This window comes from Tursiops truncatus, chromosome 8, assembly GCF_011762595.2.
Source record: "Tursiops truncatus isolate mTurTru1 chromosome 8, mTurTru1.mat.Y, whole genome shotgun sequence".
Classification (NCBI taxonomy): domain Eukaryota; kingdom Metazoa; phylum Chordata; class Mammalia; order Artiodactyla; family Delphinidae; genus Tursiops; species Tursiops truncatus.
In genome coordinates, this window is record NC_047041.1 from 29,817,589 (window position 1) to 29,833,307 (window position 15,719).

The following is a 15,719-nucleotide window of genomic DNA, read 5'->3' on the forward strand; positions in this document are numbered from 1 at the left end:
GGACACATACAAACTGAAAGTGAGGGGATGGAAAAAGATATTCCATGCAAATACAAATCAGAAGGAAGATGGAGTAGCAATTCTCGTATCGGACAAAATAGACTTTAAAATAAAGACTATTACAAGAGACAAAGAAGGACACTACATAATGATCAAGGGATCAATCCAAGAAGAAGATATAACAATTGTAAATATTTATGCACCCCACATAGGAGCACCTCAATACTTAAGGCGAATACTAACAGCCATAAACAGGGAAATCGATAGTAACACAATCATAGTAGGGAACTTTAACATCCCACTTTCACCAATGGATAGATCATCCAAAATGAAAATAAAAAAGGAAACACAAACATTAAATGATAACTTAAACAAGATGGACTTAATTTATATTTAAAGGACATTCCATCCAAAAACAACAGAATACTCTTTCTTCTCAAGTGCTAATGGAATATTCTCCAGGATAGATCATACCATGGGTCACAAATCAAGCCTTGGTAAATTTAAGAAAATTGAAATCGTATCAAGTATCTTTTCCGACCACAATGCTATGAAACTAGGTATCAACTACAGGAAAAAATCTGTGAAAAATACAAACACATGAAGGCTAAACAATACACTACTAAATAACCAAGAGATCATTGAATAAATCAAAGGAAAAAACCTAGAAACAAGTGACAATGAAAACACTATGACCCAAAACCTAGGGGATGCAGCAAAAGCAGTTCTAAGAGGGAGGTTTATAGCAATATAATCCTACCTCAAGAAACAAGAAATATCTCAAATAAACAACCTAAAGTTACACCTTAAGCAATTAGAGAAAGAAGAACAAAAAAATCCCAAAGTTAACAGAAGGAAAGAAATCATAAATATCAGACTAGAAATAAATGATAAAGAAATGGAGAAAAAAATAGCTAAGATCAATAAAACTAAAAGCTGGTTCTTTGAGAAGATAAACAAAATTGATAAACCATTAGCCAGACTCATCAAGCATAAAAGGGAGAAGACTCAAATCAACAGAATTAGAAATGAAAAAGCAGAAGTAACAACTGACACTGCAGAAAAACAGAGGATCATAAGAGATTACTACAAGCAACTACATGCCAATGATATGGACAACTTGGAAGAAATGAACAAATTCTTAGAAAAGCACAACCTCCCGAGACTGAACCAGGAAGAAACAGAAAATATAAACAGGCCAATCACAAGCACTGAAATTGAAACTGTGATTAAAAATCTTCCAACAGGGCTTCCCTGGTGGCACAGTGTTGAGAGTCCGCCTACCGATGCAGGGGACATGGGTTCGTGCCCTGGTCCGGGAAGATCCCATATGCCGCAGAGCGGCTGGGCCCATGAGCCATGGCCGCTGAGCCTGCGCGTCCAGAGCCTGTGCTCTGCAACGGGAGAGGCCACAACAGTGAGAGGCCCGCGTACTGCAAAAAAAAAAAAAAAATCTTCCAACAAACAAAAGCTCAGGACCCGATGGATTCACAGGCAAATTCTATTAAACATTTAGAGAAGAGCTAACACCTATCCTTCTGAACCTCTTCCAAAATATAGTAGAGGGAGGAACTCTCCTAAACTCATCGTACGAGGCCACCATCACCCTGATAACAAAACCAAAGATGTCACCAAAAAAGAAAATTAGACCAATATCACTGATAAACATAAATGCAAAAATCCTCAACAAGATACTAGCAAACAGAATCCAGCAGCACATTAAAAGGATCATACACCCTGATCAAGTGGGGTTTATTCCAGTAATGCAAGGATTCTTCAATATACGCAAATCAATCAATGTGATAAAGCATATTAACGAATTGAAGGAGAAAACCATATGATCATCTCAATAGATGCAGAAAAAGCTTTCGACATAATTCAACACCCACTTATAAAAACTCTACAGAACATAGGTATAGAGGGAACTTACCTCAACGTAATAAAGTCCATATATGACAAACCCACAGCCAACATCATTCTCAATGGTGAAAAACTGAAACCATTTCCACTAAGATCAGGAACAAGACAAGGTTGCCCACTCTCACCACTCTTATTCAACATAGTTTTGGAAGTTTTAGCCACAGCAATCAGACAAGAAAAAGAAATAAAACGAATTCAAATCGGAAAAGAAGAAATAAAACTGTCACTGTTTGCAGATGACATACTATTCATAGAGAATCGCAATGATGCTACCAGAAAACTACTAGAGCTAATCAATGAATTTGGTAAAGTAGCAGGATACAAAATTAATTCACAGAAATCTCCTGCATTCCTATACACTAATGATGAAAAATCTGAAAGAGAAATTAAGGAAGTACTCCCATTTACCACTGCAACAAAAAGAATAAAATACCTAGGAATAAACCTACCTAAGGAGACAAAAGACCTGTATGCAGAAAACTCTAAGACACTGATGAAAGAAATTAAAGATGATAGAAACAGATGGAGAGATATACCATGTGCTTGGATTGGAAGAATCAACTTTGTGAAAATGACTATACCACCCAAAGCAATCTACAGATTCAGTGCAACCCCTATCAAACTACCAATGGCATTTTTCACAGAACTAGAACAAAAAATGTCACAATTTTTATGGAAACACGAAAGACCCCGAATAGCCAAAGCAATCTTGAGAAAGAAAACTGGAGCTGGAGGAATCAGGCTCCCTGTCTTCAGACTATACTACAAAGCCACAGTAATGAAGACAGAATGGTATTACCACAAAAACAGAAATATAGATCAATGGAACAGGATAGAAAGCCCAGAGATCAATCCACGCACATATGGTCACCTTATTTTTGGTAAAGGAGGCAAGAATATAAAATGGTGGAAAGTCTACAAGGAGAACTACAATACGACTCAGCAATCCCACTACTGGGCATATACCCTGAGAAAACCATAATTCAAAAAGAGACATGTACCACAATGTTCATTGCAGCACTATTTACAATATACAGGACATGTAAGCAACCTAAGTGTCCATCAACAGATGAATGGATACAGAAGATGTGGCACATATATACAATGGAATATTCCTCAGGCATAAAAAGAAATGAAACTGAGTTATTTGTAATGAGGTAGATGGACATAGATACTGTCATACGGAGTGAAGTAAGTCAGAAAGAGAAAAACAAATACCGTATGCTAACATACATATATGGAATCTAAAAAAAATGGTTCTGAAGAACCTAGGGGCAGGACAGGAATAAAGACGCAGACAGAGAATGGACTTGAGGACACAGGGAGGGGGAAGAGTAAGCTGGGACGAAGTGATAGAGTGGCATGGACATATGTACACTACCAAATGTAAAACAGATAGCTAGTGGGAAGCAGTCACATAGCACAGGGAGATCAGCTCGGTGCTTTGTGTCCACCTACCTAGAGGGGTGGGATAGGAAGTGTGGGAGGGAGCCGCAAGTAGGAGGAGATATGGGGATATATGTTTATGTATAGCTGATTCACTTTGTTATACAGCAGAAACTAACTCACCAGTGTAAAGCAATTATACTCCAATAAAGATGTTAAAAAAAAAAAAGATTAATTCACATCATGGCCATTAATATCTAGATAATTTATCCTAAGCCAGGGCTGAAATTTAATGGATATGTTTTCCTTTTCATTTTGTTAACAAATACATTATCTTACACATTTCCTGTGTTTTAAACAATGCTTCTTTATGACCTCTCTTTCAAACAAACCTGTGCATTCCATCTCTTGTGTTCTCTGTCAAGCTGATTAATCAAGACTTCTGCAGCTTTAATTGTTTCTTGTGCTTTGCTTACTTCAGCTTCAAGTTTGGCAGCTTCTGAAGTCCTGCTCTGAAATCTATGAAAACATTAAAGTTTAATTAAAGACAACTGGATTTAAGATAGATTTAATTAAATTATGCTTATATAGTAAAGTGAACTTTTATACAATAATTTAATTAACTATAATATTGATAATATTTGCATATAAAATATCATTAATGTAAGAGACACAATACCAACACATACATTTAAAGGGGAACATTCTCACAGGGCCTTAATGTCCTACTACATTATGTATAAACTTATGAATATGACATTCAAAGGCCCAGTCATAATATTGATCTATCTTTTCAGTTTTATTTCATTTTACTCAGTTCAGTAAAACTATATGTCAACATCTGAAGAATTTTATATTCTCAGAAAATGCCCTTTTATCTGCTGTGCCCTTCAACAGGATGTTCCGTTTGCCTAGAATACTCTCCACCTCCTTCCTTATCCCTATCTCATTCCTCACTCTAACTCCCTCAAATATATACCTATCAAAAATATAAATAAAATCTTAAAACTCACCTGATATATTCAGCCCATCAGATATGTTCTCTCCCTATGTGCCCATTTGCTAAAGTTTAAAACTTTTAAATTATTTTCCTTAAAAATACTTGTACATATATATTATTTTATTAAATATAATAGTAATATTCCTATTACTTAGTCCTTCAACAAATATGTAAGTGCCTTCAAAATGCTCAGGATTCTGCCAATTCTCAGAATAGTTGAAAGTAAGTATTACAATTCTCATTTTATATATATGGAGACTTAAATCCAAACAGATTATTGCACAGGTCTCCCCAACAGTAAGCAGAGGATCTAAAATTCATATATGGCTGTGTCTGATATTAAGTTCCAGGCATTTTACAGTACTTTTATTGCCTCTCTAAGTGCTCTATTCCTCCCTTCCCTAGACATAAGACTCTAGGAGTCACTTGTCCAAAATGGTAGCCACATAAATAAAATTAAAAATTCAATTCCTCAGTCACATTATCCACAAGGTCCTCAGTAATATTATTCAGAAGGTTTTCATAATAATCCTTCCAAAATACTGGTAGTATAGTGTAGTGACTAAGAAAAGGAACTTTATGGAGTCAGACAAATACAAAATCTAATGCTTGCTTAGTCATTTACTAACTGCTTAACTTAGGCAAATAAATTTTTCCAATCTTTAGCTTCCTAGTCTGCAAAATGTAAGAACATCCACCTCTCAGTGTTGTTTTAAGTATTAAAAATGATGAATACGTAAAGTGACTAGGACAACACCTGACACATGCAAATGACTAACAAATGGAGTCAAACATTGGTATCATAAGCTAACAACTCAATAAATATTTGACAATTATCTGAGTATTATTAAGCACTGATTCTGAGCATGTAACACTGAAAATAATATATTATTTTCCTTATACTTCTCTAATTATACCAGGAAGGAAATTATGTGATTTCATTTCTGTACGTCTAACATAAAAAACATTCAGGAATATGAAAAACATTGAATTTATGGGTTTGAAGATTTTTTGTTTATTCTCTATAAATAAACATATATAAATGTAAAAGAGATAACTGTTTTCTAACGCTGTAGAGAAAAAAAAATTCAGTTTTCAGTCTGATGAATTTTTTCTTGGTGCAATAATTTGTATTTCTTTCAGAAGAAAGAAAAGGATACATAACACACCACTTAAAGAAAAAAATATGTTTATAGAAAAGTTTTACTCTCATAAAACTGAAAGCAAGTGATAACATATGCTATATTTAATGACACATTCTCCAGTTTTCCAATCTTCACAATTCTTAAAGGGAAATGCTTCCACATTTATAATAATTCCCATACCAATATTTTCTAGCCTATATTAAAAAGCAATCACAGGAACACAGAGGTACATGCAAGGTTTTAAGATTAATCACATTCATAAATGCTTCTTAAATTTGAGAATAATATTTGCATGAAGGAATATTTTTTAATACCAAAAAGAGCAAAGTTAAAAAGACAAAAATTTTTTAACATGATCATATACCTCTGGAAATATTATGGAATAGGTGGTCCTATAGCATCATCTGAAATAAAGGAGTCTAAAATCTTGAAGTCAAAATTATAAAGAAATGGGAATACCAAATGTAAACACTCCCAGCATTAACACATTACATTCAATTCTTCCTGCTCAATTTTCCAATGCTTGGGAATACAGAAACTTAAAATATTTTTGTTCTTATTAAATGTTTTTAAAAAGGAAGACATTCTATATTATTTTACATCCTTCCCCCTTTTAGAGATACCAAAAAATTAAGACAGTGATTATAACTAAGATTTTCAAAATTTAAGTATTAGTTGAGGTATGTTTTCAAATATTCAAAATACATTTCAAAACTTAACTTACTTTTCTTTGAGTTCTGACACTGTTTGACCAACAGAATTAAGAAGCTCCTCTAGTTTCCTTTTTCTGTCTTCAGTTTTCCGCAAATTTCTAAAATATAATTCAATTTTATAAGTCATTCTACTTTAGTTATCAACAAAAAGCCACAACAGCACCTTAAAATGTAATTGTGCAATAAATAAATGACAATGAAAACTATCAATAATTCAGTAGTTATAATACCTTCACCTAGAATTTGATTTGAAAAGCCATGCTATAATTAAGTGTATTCTCTGACCTAACCATACCCCTTCCAGGAATCTATATTTTAAAACACTTGTGCCCATAGATTTCTAGATAAAAATGGAAGACTAAAAGTATTCACCTATCTTCTATCCCTTCTAAAATCCTACTAAAATGAAACCAAGGGAATAAATTAAAACATACACGCACAAGAATAAAGACAAAGAAAGAGAAAAGTACTACGAAGGAGTAATTTTAATAAAATTTTGAAAGGTGATAACTGACATACCAAAATACAAAAGGGCAAAAGTTAAATGACTGCAGGAAGATAGGTGAAAAGAAGTATTCAAAAATGTTCAGGAAATGTAGACAACAGGTACCTCTGAAGAAAATAATAGAGCTAAATACAGAAGATTGTTTAATAATTGATAATACAACATTTGACCTCAGAATCCCTCCTGCATTGAGAGCAGACTATCCTCTACATACATCCCTGAAAGTCAAACCTTATGCCCCTTACCCATCCCCAACCACCCCTACTTAATCCCTAGGCAGAAGATATTAGGATTCTTCTAGAGAAATGACTGGCTTACCCCTCTCAAAAATACCCACAAATATTGAGAAGTTGTCATCAAATGGCCAGTCCACACTGCCATGCACTGCTGGGCATTTGTGCATTGCACAAATCAACTTGAGTTTTTGTCTAAACACAGATTGCAAGGTCTCATTCCCCAGCATATCTGATTCAATAAGCCTTGATGGAGATCAAAAATTTGCTCTTTTAACAATTTCCCAGGTAACATTGATGCTGCTGGTTCAGGGACCACATTTTGAGAACTACTATAATAGAATAAGGCCTTCAAAATCATGAGATTAATCTATTTCTAGTCTAGTATTTTAAACCCAGCCCAATTATGATCACATATAATAGTATAATACAGATAATTTTAGACATGCAAATCTCAAAATATTTTTCATCCCATATAATCTTGCTTAAGAAGCTACTATGGAGGATGTGTTCCAGAAAAATGAGGGACTAACTAAGAAAGAGAAAGACAAAGACCCAAAATAAGAGAATATGATCAGAAAAGAGACAAATATAACCCAAGAATAATGGTGAAAAGCAATCTCAAGATAACTTAAGCTGTAGACTGCAGGCCTGGGGAAGAATTAACTCACCTTGAAACAGGAGGACAAAAGGCTCTAAGTAGGAGAGTACTAAGAAAAAATTAAATAGAACACATAGATTCCAAATACGTTTTAGGGTCTGACAAAAAGACTATGGATAAATATGTGATACATAAACAGAAAAAAATAATCAATTGGAAAAATAAGGCAATTATTAAGCATAACAAAAGGTATACAAGAAAAGAAATATACTCATAAAACATGATATATCCAAGCTGTAAAAAATATTTATATAATCAAAATATATAATCATATTTAATATGATTTAACACAAACATTTCATGTAATTATATTGAAAAAAATAAGAAACTTAGGCAGCTAAAAATATCCTTGTGTAGAGTAAGAAGTAATAGATAATTTCAAAAGGTGAATGATCATGAACATAACATATCTCTTAGTCTGCATTTAGAACAAATGAGATAAAATATAATACTAACTTAGTAACAATAGCAAATTAAAAGTTTAAGCCCCAAAAGTAAATCGTTAAATTTTCCCCACACCTGCCAGATAATGTTTTGGAAATAATATACTAAAAGTTTCCTAAAACTTAGAGAAAAAAATATAAAAGCTCTAAATTTCTAAAACCTACTTTTTGTACTTTGACAGCATTCCTTCACAAAATTTTGGCTCTTTCTAAAGGAACTTCTACCAACTTATCTTTCCAACAAAACAGAGGAGGAAAAAAGTGAGTTGATTCTGCTATACATATTTTAATTGCTTTTTCTTTTTTTGTTCTGTTTAACTTTTTTTTTTCTTTAATGATGTATAGTTAATTCACAATACTGTGTTAGTTTCAGGTGTACAGCATAGTGATCCAGTTTTTTTTTTTTTTGCAGATTATATTCCATTGTAGATTATAAGATATTGAATAAAATTCCCTGTGCTATATAGTAAAACCTTGTTGCTTATCTATTTTATGTATAATAGTCTATGTCTTTTAAGAATATATGCCTAACCTATCCCTCACTCTCTCTCTCCTTTCGTAACCATAAATTTGTATTATATGTCTGTAAGTCTGCTTCTATTTTGTATATAGATTCATTTTGTGTATCTTCTTTATCCATTCATCTGTCGATGGACATTTAGGTGGCTTCCATGTTTTGGCTATTGTAAACAGTGCTGCAATGAACTCTGAGGTGCATGTATCTTTTCAAATTCTGGTTTTCTCCAGATATATGCCCAGGAGTGGGATTGCAAGATCATATGGTAGCTCTACTTTTAGTTTTTTAAGGAACCTCCATACTGTTTTCCATAGTGGCTGCACCAGTTTACATTCCCACCAACAGTGTAGGAGGGTTCCCTTTCTCCACACCCTCTCCGGCATTTATTATTTGTGGACTTTCTGATGATATCCATTCTGACTTGTGTGAGGTGATACCTCATTGGGGTTTTGATTTGCATTTCTCTAATAATAAGTGATGATGAGCATCTTTTCATATGCCTGTTGGCCATTTGTATGTCATCTTTGGAGAAATGTCTATTTAGGCCTTCTGCCCATTTTTTTATTGGGTTGTTTAAATTTTTGTTAACGAGCTGTATGAATTGTTTGCATATTTACCCCTTGTCAGTCACACTGCTTGCAAATATTTTTTTCCCATTCTGTAGGTTTTCTTTTCATTTTGTTGATGGTTTCCTTTGCTGTGCAAAAGCTCTTCAGTTTGATTAGGTGCCATTTGTTTATTTTTGCTTTTATTTCTTTTGCCTTATGTGACTGATCCAAGAAAATATTGTTATGATTTATGTCAGAAAATGTTTTTGCCTATGTTCTCTTCTAGGAGTTTTATGTGCCATGTCTTATATTTAGGTCTTTAAACTATTTTGAGTTTATTTTTGTATATGGTGTGAGGGAGTGTTCTAATTTCATTGATTTACATGTAGCTGTCCAGCTTTCCCAACACCACTTGTTAAAGAAACTGTCTTTTCTCCATTGTATATTCTTGTCTCGTTTGTCATAGACCATGGGTGCATGGGTTTATTTCTGGGCTGTCTATTCTGTTCCATTGATCTATATGTCTGTTTTTGTGCCAATATTACACTGTTTTGATTACTATAGCTTTGTAGTATAGTCTGAGGTCTGGAAGGGGTATGCCTCCAACTTTAGTCTTTTTCCTCAGGATTGCTTTGGCAATTCTGGGTCTTTTGGAGTTCCATATAAATTTTAGGATTATTTGTTCTAGTTCTGTGAAAAATGTCATGAGTATTTTGATAGAGATTGCATTAAATCTGTATATTACTTTGGGTAGCACAGTCATTTTAACAATATTAATTCCTCCAATCCAAGAGCATTGGATATCTTTTTGTCTCTTTGAATCATCCTCAATTTACTTTATACCAATGTTTTACAGCTTTCAGCATATACGTCTTTCACCTCCTCAGTTAAGTTTATTCCTAGGTATTTTACTTTTTTTGACACGATTTTAAACAGGATTTTTTTCTTTTTTTGCTTTCTCTTTCTGATATTTGTTAATGTAAAGAAACACAACAAATTTCCATGTATTAATCTTGTATCCTACTACCTTTCTGAACTCATTTATTAGTTCTAATAGATTTTGTGTGGAGACTTTGGGGTTCTCTTTATAGAGTATCATGTTATCTGAAGTAGTGACAGTTTTCAATCTTTCCTTCCAATTCGTAAACCTTTTACTTCTTTTTCTTGTCTGACTGCTATAGTTAGGTCTTCCACTACAATGTTGAATAGAACTGGTGAGAGTGGATATCCTAGTCTTGTTCTTGCATTTACCGGGAAGCCTTTCAGCTTTTCACCATTGAGTATTATGTTGGCTATGGGTCTGTCATAAATGGCTTCTATTATGTTCAGATATGTTCCCTATATACCCATTTGGGTGAGAGTTTTTATCATGAATGGATATTGAACTTTGTCAAATGCTTTTTCTGCAGCTATTGAGATGATGATGTGGTTTCTGTCTTTGCTTTTGTTAATGTGGTGTATCACACTGACTGATTCACATATTTTGAACCATCCTTGTGATCCTGGAATGAACCCAACTTTATCTTGGTGTATGATCCTTTTCATGTATTGTTGGATTCAATTTGCTAATATTTTGCTGAAGACTTTTACGTCTAAATTCATCAAAGATATTGTCCTGTAAATTTCTTTTTTTGTAGTGTCTTTGTCTGGTTTTGGCATCAGGATAACAGTGGGCTCATAGATTGAATTTGAAAGTGTTCCCTCCTCTTCAATTTTTTGGAATAGTTTTAGAAGGACTGGTATGAGTTCCTCCTTGTATGTTTGGTAGAATTTCCCAGTGAAGCCATCCACTCCAGGGCTTTTGTTTGCAAGGAGGTTTTTTTTTTTTATTATTATTACATATTCTACTGCACTTCTAGTGATTAGTCTGTTCAAGTTATCCATTTCTTCTTGACTCAATTTTGGCAGGCTGTATGTTCCTAGAAACTTGTTCATTTCTTCTAGATTGTCTAATTTGTTAGTATAAAACTGTTCATGGTATTCTTATAATTTTTTGTATTTCTCTGGTATCAGTTGTTATTTCTCCTCTTTCATTTATTATTTTATTTATTGGAGTCATTTCTCTTTTGTTCTTGGTGAGTCTCTCTGAAGGTTTGTTGATTTACCTTTTCAAACTACCAGCTCTTGGTTTTATTGATCTTTTTTATTATTTTTTTATCTCTTATTTTATTTATTTCCCCTTGAACTTTATTATTTTGTTCCTTCTGTTAACTTTGGATTTTGTTTATCCTTCTTTCTTATTCATTTTGGTGGTAGGTTAGGTTGTTTGAGATTTTTCTTGTTACTTGAGGAAGGCCTGTATATCACTATAAATTTCCCTCTTAAAACTGTTCTGCTGCATCCCATAGATTTTGTAAGGTTGTGTTTTCATTGTCATTTGTCTCAAGGTATTTTCTGATTTATTCTTTGATTTCATTGTTGAGCCACTGTCTTTTTAGTAGCTTGTTGTTTTGTCTCCATGTGTTTGTTCTTTTCCTATTTTGCTTTCTGTAGTTTATTTCTAGTTCCATACCACTGTGGTCAGAAAAGATGCTTGAAATAATATCTAACCTCTTAAATTTGTTGAGGCTTGTTCTGTGATCTAATATGTTATCTATCCTAGAGAATCTTCTATGTGAGCTTGAAAGGAACATGTATTCTGCTTTTGTTTTTTGTTTTGGATGTAGTGCCCTGTAGACATCAATTAAGTCCAACTGCTCTATTGTATCATTTAGGAACATTCTTGCCGTACTGATTTTCTGTCTGGATGATCTGTCCATTGATGTCAGTGGGGTGTTAAAGACTCCTACTATTATTGTATCGTTGTCAATTTCTCCCTTTATGTCTTCTAGCATTTGTTTTATATACTTAGGTGCTCCTACAGTACAAGTGTAATATCCTCTTCTTATATTGATCACTTTATCATTATATAATGCCCTTTTTCTTTCTATATGGCTTTTGTTTTAAAGTCTATTTTGTCTGATAGGAGTATTGTTACCCCCACTTTCTTGTTGTTTCCATTTGCATGAATTCTCTTTCTCCATCGCCTTTCAGTCTATGTGTATCTTTCATCCTGATGTTAGTCTTCTGAAGGCAGCAAATTGTAGTTTCTTGGTTTTTTTCCTCCAATCTGCCACTCTGTCTTTTGATCAGAGCATTTAATCCAGTGACATTTAAAGTAATTATTGATAAGTATGTATTTACTGCCATTTTAATCCTTGCTTTCCAGTTGGTTTTGTAGTTCTTCTCTGTGCAGTTTCTTTTTCCTTTGGCAGGGGGAGGGGGTTGATGTTTTTCTTTTGTAGTATGCTTGAGTTCTTTCTTTTTGGTTTTGGTGAATCTATTGTACGTTTCTGATTTGAGGTTACCATGGAGTTCAAGTATGTTGACCCATAACTATATCTATTTGCTTTAAACTGATAGTCATTCAAGTTCGTATTTTTAAAAAATCTACATTTTTATACTCCCCTCCCCTACATTTTGTGATTTTGATATCCTATTTTATATTGTCATGCTTATCCTTTTACTGTTAATTATAGTTAAAATTACTTTCACAATTATATTATTACTTTTTAATCTATGTATTGGTTTTTAAAAGTGATATTGAATCCTTTTATATATTTGCCTTTCCTATTCTGATTTTCCCTTTCCTACAGATTCTTGCTTCTTTTCTATTTAGAGAAGACCCTTCAATATTTCTTTTAGGGTAGGTTTAGTATTGCTGAATTCTTTTAGTTTTTGCTTCTCTGAAAAATTCTTTAGCTCTCCTTCTATTCCAAATGATAATCTTGCTAGGAACAGCATCCTAGGTTGCAGGCTTTGCCCTTCAGTACTTTGAATATATCATGCCATCCCTACTAGCCTGTAAAGTTTCTGCAGAGAAATCAGCTGATAGCCTTTTGGTGGTTCCCCTGTAACTAAATCTTTGTTTTTCTCTTGCTGCCTTTAGAATCCTCTCTTTAACTTTTGCCATTTTAATTAATATATGATTTAGTGTGGGTCTGTTTGGGTTCATCTTGTTTGGGACTCTCTGTGCTTACTGTACCTGAGTATGTTTCCTCCTTTAGGTTTGAGAAATCTTCAGCCATATTTTCTTCAAATACATTTTCAACCCCCTTCTCTCATCTCCTTCTGAAACCCCTGTTATGCATAGGTTAGCATGTTTTATATTATCCCATAGATCTGATATGTTGATTTCATTTTTTTTTCATTTGTCTTTCTGTCTGCTGTTCTGATTGGGTGATTTCCATTATTCTATCTCCAGATCACTTATTTATTCTTTTGTCTCATTTAGTCTGCTATTCATTGCTTCTAGATTGGTTTTATCTTGGGAATTGAATTGTCTGTTTTTGATTGGCTCCTCTTTATAGTTTCTAGGTCCTTGTTACAGTGATCTGTGTTTCTATCGATAATCTTTCTTAATTCAGTTAGCATTTTTATTACCTCCTTTTTGAAATCAGGGTCTAGTAGACTGCTGCATGGTCTGTTTCATTATTTGTTCTTACAGGGGATTTATCTTGTTCTTTTAATTGGAAGTAGTTCCTCTCTCTTTTCATTTTACTTAACTTTCTTTGTCTCTATGAATTTAGCAGAAACAGTTATCTGCTGTGGTCTTGAAGGGGTGTTTTTATGTGGGAACATCACTGTGTAGACTGTGTGAATCCAATATTTTTGGTGTGAGGGCTGGGTTCAGTTGGACGCCAGCCACATCATTCTTCAGGGTGTGTGGGCTATTATCCCCTTGATAGGTGGTATGGCTGGTGTTGTAGCATCTAGAGCCTGTACAAGACGTGAGGTGGGACTTTTTCTCTGCTCCATGGCTGTCAATGCCCTGTCAGAGGTGAGGTCTGCTCCCCAGTTGTTGGAGTAGAAGCCCTGATGGTCAGGCTCAATCAGTTTCCACTGTCCATGAGTTCAAGCCCTGCCCAAAAGGAGGTGATTGCTAAAGCAAGTAAGGCCCATGCAGTCACAGAGGACCTATGCATCACCTGTGTAGGCATTCACGTTTCTGCTCAGAAGCAGCCCAAGGTTGAATCCCTTTCTCTGCTGTGTTCATCTGAGATCTAGTGCAAGGCTATGGTCTGAAGTAGGCTGGGGCTGAGGGCTGGGGCATTGTGGCTGCAGGAATTGAAGTGACTGCACTGCCACCAGAGATCTGGGCTGCCTCTGTGGCAGTGTTCTCACAGGACCTGTCTGCCCCAGATCTACTGCTAAGTTGTGGCATGGAGTGAGTGGAGCCAGAGCCAGGGTGCTCTCACTGGGAGACGAAAGGCTCTGTACTCCTGAGCATGCTGATGACAACTGCTACCGTCCCACCTGGACCACATCCCAGTCCCTCGGGCTGTGTCTCTCTCAAGGTCTGTCTGCCTGAGCTTCAGTTCTTAGTCACTGGGCATTTCTGTGGCACTGTTCATGTGCACACTGACAATGGCCTCCATGACTCCACCGGATCATACCCCAGCCTCCAGAGTCTGTCTCTCCATAGCTAGACCAAGTCTGTGTGCAAATCTTGCATCAGGGATGGAGTGAGTGGGCCTGGGTTGTTTGCCCGTTCGGATTGGGAAGTGGTAAGGCAGCACCCACTAATGCAAAACTCTCTCGACCCTGCTTGTTAGCAAGCCAGCATGCGAGCACTCCTCACAAGTAGAGTCTAGGCTTTTCCAGCCCTTCTGTCTGTCTCAGTAGATTTCCCAGCAGGTGAGGGGGACTGTCTCTTCCACGCAGGAGCCCAGGACTGGTATGCCCAGTGTGTGGCTCAACCTCCTCGCTCTTCAAGTCAAGGGTCCCCCCATATAGAACTTTTCTTTCTTACAGATCCTTCCTAGGGGCTCAGTTCCTGACCAAATGCCTTTTTTTCTGTCCTACCCAATTATGTACAGATCTTTCTTGCAGCTTTAATTGTACAGTTCTTCTGCCAGTTTCTAGTCAGTTTCCCATGATAATTGTTCCACATGTAGATGTATTCTTGATGTGTTTGTGAGGTGAGGTGAGCTCCACATCCTCCACTCCATCATCTTGATCTACATTCTTAATTTGTATTTAAATGACTCAGTGTTGTCTGCTGCCTTTTTAGATACAGACAAGAAATAAATCCTAATAATATAACTAGGTCATTAGATTGATGAAAATAAAGGCTAGAACTATTTCTATTTTATGTTTCACTTACGATTCTAATCCTGCCTGTTCAGTTTCCAAAGGCTGAATTCGTTCCAAGACATGGGAGTACTGGACATTGGCTTTAACCCAGGCAGCTAAAGGAGCAGCTGCGGTACTGGCACGCTTGGCATTCTGAAAAATACATGAGAAATTATCCTGCATCTTAACTTAATTTCAAATAAAGGCAAAGTTAATTCTAGTGTATTTTCTTTAAGCATTTGTTTAATAACTTATCCCGAATAATGAAGTTTTTGGTTTATAGCAAAAATAAAGTGAATTGCTATTTTGATTAAGTGAAAAATACATACACTATTTTTTCTTAAGAATAAATCGTTTTGAACCACATACAATCTTTAATATAATGACATTTCATTGACATAAGTAATTATCAGCCACGTTTAAAATGAATACATGTGCCGTTCACAACGATGTTCAAGCACCAATTCTTTCTCTTCAATATACAAGATAGATCTTTACTAGATAAAAGCAATTTTCAAACAATTGCTATTGATG

General features: G+C 35.0%; 1 protein-coding gene across 5 annotated transcripts in view; it reads right to left on the bottom strand.

The window, feature by feature from the left end:
- Nucleotides 1-15,719, bottom strand: part of DYNC2H1 (dynein cytoplasmic 2 heavy chain 1) — a 369,486-nt gene that overhangs the window by 227,583 nt on the left and 126,184 nt on the right. For all 5 annotated transcript variants that reach the window (XM_073808267.1, XM_073808266.1, XM_073808265.1 and 2 more), the window contains 3 exons: nt 15,217-15,338; nt 6,176-6,262; nt 3,699-3,825 (listed from right to left, as the gene is read on the bottom strand). In XM_073808267.1, the coding sequence (XP_073664368.1) occupies nt 3,699-3,825; nt 6,176-6,262; nt 15,217-15,338 (336 nt within the window). The remainder of the gene's footprint in view (nt 1-3,698; nt 3,826-6,175; nt 6,263-15,216; nt 15,339-15,719) is intronic.